The following is a 7,886-nucleotide window of genomic DNA, read 5'->3' on the forward strand; positions in this document are numbered from 1 at the left end:
ATGTACTCACACTCGTTGCTCCCTTTCCCTCTCTTGCATCCTTCTGCTATTCAGAAGCAGTTGATGAAGCTGCATCCTTCAGTGAAGACGAGGGAAAGGGAGCAACGAGTGTGAGTACTTCAATGAAGACGACTTCGACCCGAAGCTCCTTTTCTAAGCTGGTGTGCCCCCAGTTGACCCTTGTGGAAGCTAGAAGACCCTCTGGCACTGAAGTTGTCTTTTCCGCTGTGATTTCGTTTAGACCCTTGGGTCCTTTTATAATAAGTTAATGATGTTATTATAATAATGGCACTGTGATGATATACTGATGATGTAACACATTTATAAAACTTGATCCTAGCATATATGTGTTGTACCTGGTTTTGTTCCTATAAAATCGGATGTTACAACAGGGGCGATGGGGACGAACTGATGATCGGCGCGTGTGGGCAACGGGTACATGATAGATCCATGATGGATCCGTGACAGATCCGCGACAGATCCACAGCGGCGAGCAGATGACGGATCTGCAACAGATCTGCGACGGTAGGCGTGAGATGGACGAAAGCGAGTGGACGACACGGCAGATGGGTAGACAAGGCAGACCCGCAACGACGGGCGGCCTCAAGACGAAGACAGCGTACAGACGACCCGCAATAGCGGGCGACCTGATGACACCTTCGCGATGAACAGCGACGAACAGCGGCCGCGATGGCGTCCGAATGTGCGGCGATAGCCGCGACAATGGATGGCCACGACAGTGGCCTGATGGATTTCGACATGACAACAGAGGAGACTGAGATGGCCATGACGGTTCTCGTGGGTGGGTTGGATTAGTCTAACCCTAACCCTATACTTGCTCTAATTCCATGTCACCTTGACTGGAATTATGGGAAGAGAGAGCCATCCAATAAACTTTATGTCAATATATAGTCAGTACTCGTGGGCTAATATAAGGTAGAATAATATGTGGGGCTATATATATATACTTAACAGCCTAATGGGAGTTCAGCTCACAATATTATCCTTTAGTTCCTTATTGTCATACTTCACAACTTAAATGACCTGGAACACCACCAAATTTTCTACTGACAGCTGAGCTTGGGTCAAATGTGCTCCGTGGTCATAAGAATATGAACTAAAAGGCGCAGATCAAACAGATGAACCGTAGGAGTCAATGCTATTGCATTGATCTGAGTGAGTTACAATGTCAATTTAAGTGAACTCCACGGAGTTTACTGAAATAACAACATGCAGGAGCTAGAATATTATTACATAATTTATCCTTACAAGTCAACTTCCATGGAACACATCGAATTCAACAGCATCTAAATACTTCTAGAGACGACAAACGTCACTTCTACATCTCAGCAACCAAAAACAGCTGTAGATAACTGCGGAACAACAATGCCATCACGTGTTTGAAACTATATCTCACTAAATGCTATTTCATAGTCGACTACAACATAACGCATATAATGTCAACTTCCACATGGAACACATGGCAGCATAAAATGGACGAAAACGCACCAACAAGGCCCATTTCTGCATCTCATCAAACAGCAAACAACACTATATACCTGCGGAACAATAATCCCATCAGCCAAGTAAATCTTGACGACTTGCTGATGCCAATACAATATCTTATCCAAACCAAACGTTAGTCATTAGCTTCACCATTGTAGAACAGCTGTAGCATAATCCTATCGCCTCGCTCAATTTTACACAGGCATGGGCTTACAGGCCCTATAACAAATGATTCACTATTTACACTACTATAGAACATGTTATCAGTAGCGTTTCAAAATCAATATTAGTGACGGGTATTGAACCGTCACTGATTACTCGGTACTTATAGTCAGAGACTATCAGTGTCGATTATAGAACCAACACTGAAAGTCTCCATCATTGCCGGTTGATGGTTCCAACTGGCAGTGATAGATGGGCTATCATTGCCGATTGTTTTTACTAACTAGCAATGATATTTGTTTCCTGCCCTTTTCAAATTTTGGTGGTTGCCACTAATAGCGTGCTCATTTTCAAATTTTGGTTGTTACCGCTAATAGTGTATGGCATATTTATAGACACGTACATATAAATTTAATTCACAAGATGTCAAATTTCATCATAGCATATATACACAAGCATATATAAATTTAAGTTATAAAACATCAAATCTCATCACAGCATATATAGACCACATACATATCAAGTTTCATCACAACAATGGTAAGTAGTTTAAGATTTCTTGCTAATTGAAGGATCTAAACTTTGCCTTTTCTTGTTAGATGAAATAACGAGGTTGACTAGTCAATTTCATGGTACTCGCCGATTGGACTGATGACATGGTTATTGATAAACCCGGCAAGTTTTTCTTTAAATACGTTGATTTCAATAGGCAAGAATCCATCCGTGGCCAGCTTGAGGAGCTGCAGTTTCAAGAATTGAAGAACTCAATCCTTATAACCACGTATTGGACCTAAAAATTAGTTATCAATATGTATGCCGCTTACCTCAGCATCGGTCTCCTCGAGCGGCGCGACTCCAGTGAATCCATGCATGAATTCCCATACATAAAAACCACATAAATTGTTGCCCACGCCCGGCTTCCTACAAGAGAAGTCGTGTCGGACTATCCATTCTTTCACGTACGGTCGGTGTCTAACACTTTTCTTGATGTATCGTGTGTATACTCTATATGTGTGTGATTATTACAGTAAGTAGACTTAGATTCAATCAAATAAAAGATTACAAGAGCAATAATAAAATGATCGAGTTTATCTTTGTAACAAGTTAATGACGGATTGGTAGTTTCCTTTTGGATTATTTTATGAGTATAAGACAACGATCTTGTTAATGTTTGGCTGGATGATAAGGAGGATCTAATGATAATTGCATATATGTTACCATACGTTAGTTGATCCTAATTCCTACTACCACATAACTAATTACATTAGAAGAACGAGAAGGAGATTGAAGAAAGTAGCTAGACAACAAACATGCCCCCCTGAAATAGTAGTGCAGAACTGTGACTACCAATTATAAGGTATGTCTAGTCAGAATTTGCAACTTGGTTGACTCAGCAAGAGTTAGCACACTGAGTTGTTTCAGCTTCCGGACTTGATCAGGCAACAATGCAGGAAGGGAGCCATAATTACCTACAGTTACACAAAAAATACATTACTGAACCAAAATGTACATGTCTTGCATAAGTATCCATTAGTACCATAAGCTTGGAAGTAATACCAAAGTAAACAATGGACACAAACATCAGATTGTTACGCATGCTGGACAGTGTTACCCTGATAGGGGAGCGAGTGTCGGAGTCTGACTCGACAAAAAATTTAAACATGCCATATACCACCTGGAATCCGATATAGGTGTAGGTGTCCGATTCGGCATAATCAGGAGTCCAGTATGCTAATGCAGGTAGCAACAGTAGATCAATCAAGGGAAAAAATTCCAGCAATCACAATATAAGCCCATAAGCACAAAGAAATCCATCTGTCCATGTGATGCAATGCGTTCTCAACAGGTTGGCCAGAAAATCAAATTTAAATGGGAGACATCAGTATGTTAGAGCCCTCTGAAATGCGTGTATAATACTAATTCAACTCAGGATCAGAGCACATCACCCACCCAATGACTAAAGATTTCATTCCATCTGGAGTTCCCAAACAAATTTCTGAGTTCAACAAAAAAATTGCACCGCGGAGAGGCCACACACAGAGATCCACAGCAACAAATGGCCTCACACTGCATCAGATCCACAGGACAAACATGCCAGACGCCACCCAATCCGTGGGGGAAAACAATAGGAAAACTCTAACCGTAGCACCGCGGCGCGGGGGGAGGGTGGCAGAGAGAGAGGGATCAGGGATGGCGTGTACCTTGGAGAGGGTCGGAAGGGCGAGGAGCTCGGAGAAGGCGAAGAGGGCTGGGTGGGAGGTGGCTTCGAGCACCAATGCGGCCAGCTGCGGCACGGACGACAACGTTGCCGCTTGCGTCGAGAACTACCCGATCAGCTCTGCCTGCCACGCTGAGATAGTGAGCGATGGAGGCTTAGGGTTAGGATTTGGAGGATCCACGTGCTGGTTGGTGTTATATTTAGACCCGTCACTGATGGTTGGTGTTGTTGCTACCCGTCACTAATGATACAGTTATTAGTTTGTATCATTAGTGGTGTCTTGTCAAGTGATCTGTCACTGTTGTCATTAGTGATGGGTGCTTTCCTCACCCGTTACTAATGACGTGTCTCCTTTGTTAGTTTCTTACGTAGTGAATTTCACTTTGGACCATATATTAATATATTTAGTGCACTTTGAACCACCTTTAACAATAACTTCCACCTTAATTCATATATTTGATGCTAATATTTCAATTTGCACTATGTTTATGGAATTTAACATTTGACCATGTTCACGTGATGAGCAGTTACATCCACCTCAGCTCTATGTATTTATCTGGGATGGTGGACTGTTGTTTGCAGACCAAACTGTATTCCTCTCAGTTTATTCTTTGTTGCTGCTTCCCCTTTGACCTCAAGTTACTAGAGTCACTCTCCATATCGCGTAGGATGGCACCACTCACCACCTAAAAAGTGAACATCGTATCTATAATCTGACCCTCTGATTACCTATTCGTTACCATTATAGAGATAGGCATCGGACCGATGACGAGGTAGACATGGCCAAGCTGGTGCGGCAGTGCAAGTGGTGACTTGAGGAGAGGCAACGACAAGGTAGACATGGCTGGAGAGCAGATGTGCAAGTGGCAACTTGAGGTGGCGGTGTCAGTTAGGAATATAAGCACATAATGAAGTCTGCAAGCAGTGGTACTTAGACTCTGGAAGCCTTACATGGAGAGGCGGTAGCAAAAGTTGAGGCCAAATGGGAAGTAGGCCACGAAGAATGAATCGAGAGAAAGAAAGCTTTTGCTGGAAACAACAATCCACCCTCCCAATTGAGTCTGCGGAGCTAAGGTGGATACAACAGCTCGCCACGTGAGCACGGCCAAAGGCCCAATCCTTAGACACAGTGCAAATTTAAAGATTAGCATAAAATATATGGTTCAAAATGTACCTAATAGGGGTGCAAATTAATTAATCTAAAGGTATTTACCGACCATCTTTAATTCAACCAATAACGCTACTTTTTAAAAGAAATTGAGCAATTTTTTAGAAAATTGGTGTTATTGATTAAACTAAGGAAATACCCTTTGGTTAATTAATTTGCATCCTAACATCAAATACACTAATATATGGTTTAATGTGAAATTTTCTCAAAAATAAATACTTTGTCCACCTCTCTCGCCGTATAAGCCGGGGGCCGGTGGTAAAAAACTATAAAAGCAGACCCGAGTCACCCGACCCGGCGCGCCGTCTTCTTCGCATCCATCACCAACGTGTCGTGTCTTCCAAGCCCTGACTCCCCCGCCTAGGTTTCCTCCGCCGCCGGAGACCGACTCGACTCGATGGCCACTGCTCCGGACTTCAACCGGGAGCCGTGCCCAGACCGCATCTTAGAGGACCTCGGCACGAGCTTCGGGATAGGCGCCGTGGGCGGCTCCGCCTACCACTTCGTCAGGGGCCTCTACAACTCCCCCAATGGCCACCGCCTCGCCGGCGGCGCCACCGCCATCCGCATGAACGCGCCGCGCGTCGGCGGCAGCTTCGCCGTCTGGGGCGGCCTCTTCTCCGTCTTCGACTGCGGCATGGTCTATGCGCGCCAGAAGGAGGACCCCTGGAACTCCATCGCGGCCGCCGCCGCCGCGGGGGGCGTGCTCTCCCTGCGCCAGGGCCTCCTCGCCACCGGGAGAGCCGCGGCCGCCGGCGCTGCGTTCCTCGCGCTCATCGAGGGCGCCGGGATCATGATCAACCGCGTCGTTGCCGCCGCACCGCCGCCCCCGGAGGTCATGGACATGCCACAGGACCCTGGACAGCACGCGCCCGCTGGTGGCTTTCCGCCGGCGCCACCGATCGGGGTTCAGGAGCTCCCGGTCCCTGCAGAGTCTGGCCCTACTGGGTGGTTTTCCGGTTTGTTCGGGCGGAAGCAGGACTCCAATGTTGCTGCCAAGTCGGGGGTGTTGGAGATAGATTTGCCCAGCACGGCCGTTCCCTCCTTCGATTACAAGTGAAAAAGGGTACGGTTTTTCGTTCGATTTTCAATTCGCTCATGAATTCTTGAAGATTTGGTTTCCTTTTGTTGAATGCGGATTGCTCTATCGATGTGTACTGTGGAAAGGTACGATCGACCATCGGTAGATTTGAGCTACTTCTTGGGTGCTATATGTGTTGATCAACCTTTATCTAAAAAAATGTGTTGATCAATGGGTATTATTAGGATCAATGTCACAGTACGAACACAGAGACCTCCTCCTTCGGACTCAGCGATCGAAGTTAACTTTAGAACACACAGTGCGTCTCGATTTCCCCTTGTTCCCAGTGAGCAAATTATGCTCACTTCTGATATCAATGAGCACGTTTGTATTATATTTATCCTGCATTTGCTCCAGTACCACCTCCTCAAGACCCTTCCAGGCTTACATATCCAATGATGTACGAATGTGCCACTGTTACTTCCTGGTGTGTTGATGCTAGGGATGGCATGAAATGGGTTAGGTTGGGTGCGGCGGAGCAAAACCCTCTCTCGTGCGGTCTGATCATGAGAACTTGTGGGTGAAGATATAAACCTGCGCCCAACCCTCTCTCTTGTGGGTATCCGATCCGCTATGCCCGTAGGCGAAAAAGCATATCCGCGCCCATACTCGTGAGGCGTGGTACCCACGGGTACACGAACATGTAGGCAGGAATGCCATCCCTAGTTGATGTGTGCACCATATGTTAGCAGTAAATTTTATTGTGGGGTTACTCCTTGCCTTTTTGTTCCACGACGTATGTTATATTTAGTTATTCTACAACAGATGTTATAATGCTTTCCTTTTAAGAAGATTTATTTGTTAGCTTTATGATGATGAGTTCATAATTGAGGACAGAATCATGCATGACAATTGCGGAAGCTCACATTCATTTTTAGCAACGGGGCCTCATGACGAAAAGGATTTTTGTCATCTGATTTAACTATAAGAAGTAACTAAACAATATTTTCGACAAGCTTCCAAGAAAATATAAGACTTGGTTCCTAATACTGACTGTCTGTGAGAAAGCCAAGTTGCAATGTGCAAGTGTAGGTACGTTTTCAAGTGTGATGCCCGTCGGAACTGAATTTTGTTTGACACATGGCTAGAGGAAAGAGATTGTGTATCCTTTTTGTGTACTTGTTGGTTCATCCAGCAATGCATATATGTAAATGTAGGGGTACCTTTCAAGTGTAATATAATATCCTTCATGCTAATGAATTCCGTGTTTTCTTGTTGTGTAGGTCAGATCATCTTGCCACTGATGAATGAGAGCGGCATCAGAAGCTTCAAATGACGATAGTAGATAGTATCACAAAATTAAACATACGCTTGAGTTCCAAGATTCGATTTTGTTTGATCAAATTCGCTAGAATCAAATAAAATGTTGGCCGCAGGCATCTAAGTTGAATATAACTTGATGAGCCTTTTACTTATATTATTATAGTAGTGGTAAGCTGTCTCGAGAGCAAATTAAAGCAGCTTGAGATGTGTTTATTCCTTGTGTGCAGCAGCAGTGGTCCAATATAATTTTGAAGTGGGAAATTCAATTGAGATTCAGGGGCTCAGGGCACTTTGTGTGTTCAAAAATTGTCTTCAGAGATCATCCTGTAACTATGTTCTGTAGCTGCCACACGTTTTTCCATTGTAATAAATCTCTGTATGCAGTGACGGAGCTTGCCAACAATTAAAGAAGGGGCCAACTATAGAGATAAAATATCGCTTTGAAAAACAAAGCTTTGCGCCTGCAAAATCATGGATTTTAGAGGCCA

At 44.4% G+C, this 7,886-nt stretch overlaps 1 protein-coding gene across 1 annotated transcript; it reads left to right on the top strand.

The window, feature by feature from the left end:
- The first annotated feature begins 5,371 nt into the window (after positions 1-5,371).
- LOC133903708 (mitochondrial import inner membrane translocase subunit TIM17-3-like) lies at positions 5,372-7,680 on the top strand. The gene is made up of 2 exons (XM_062345150.1): positions 5,372-6,120; positions 7,359-7,680. Exon 1 carries the CDS (start codon positions 5,452-5,454, stop codon positions 6,112-6,114), a length of 663 nt encoding a protein of 220 aa, XP_062201134.1. The 5' UTR covers positions 5,372-5,451; the 3' UTR covers positions 6,115-6,120; positions 7,359-7,680.
- The last annotated feature ends 206 nt before the right edge of the window (positions 7,681-7,886 follow it).

The sequence above is a fragment of the Phragmites australis genome, chromosome 21 (genome assembly GCF_958298935.1).
Source record: "Phragmites australis chromosome 21, lpPhrAust1.1, whole genome shotgun sequence".
Taxonomy (NCBI): domain Eukaryota; kingdom Viridiplantae; phylum Streptophyta; class Magnoliopsida; order Poales; family Poaceae; genus Phragmites; species Phragmites australis.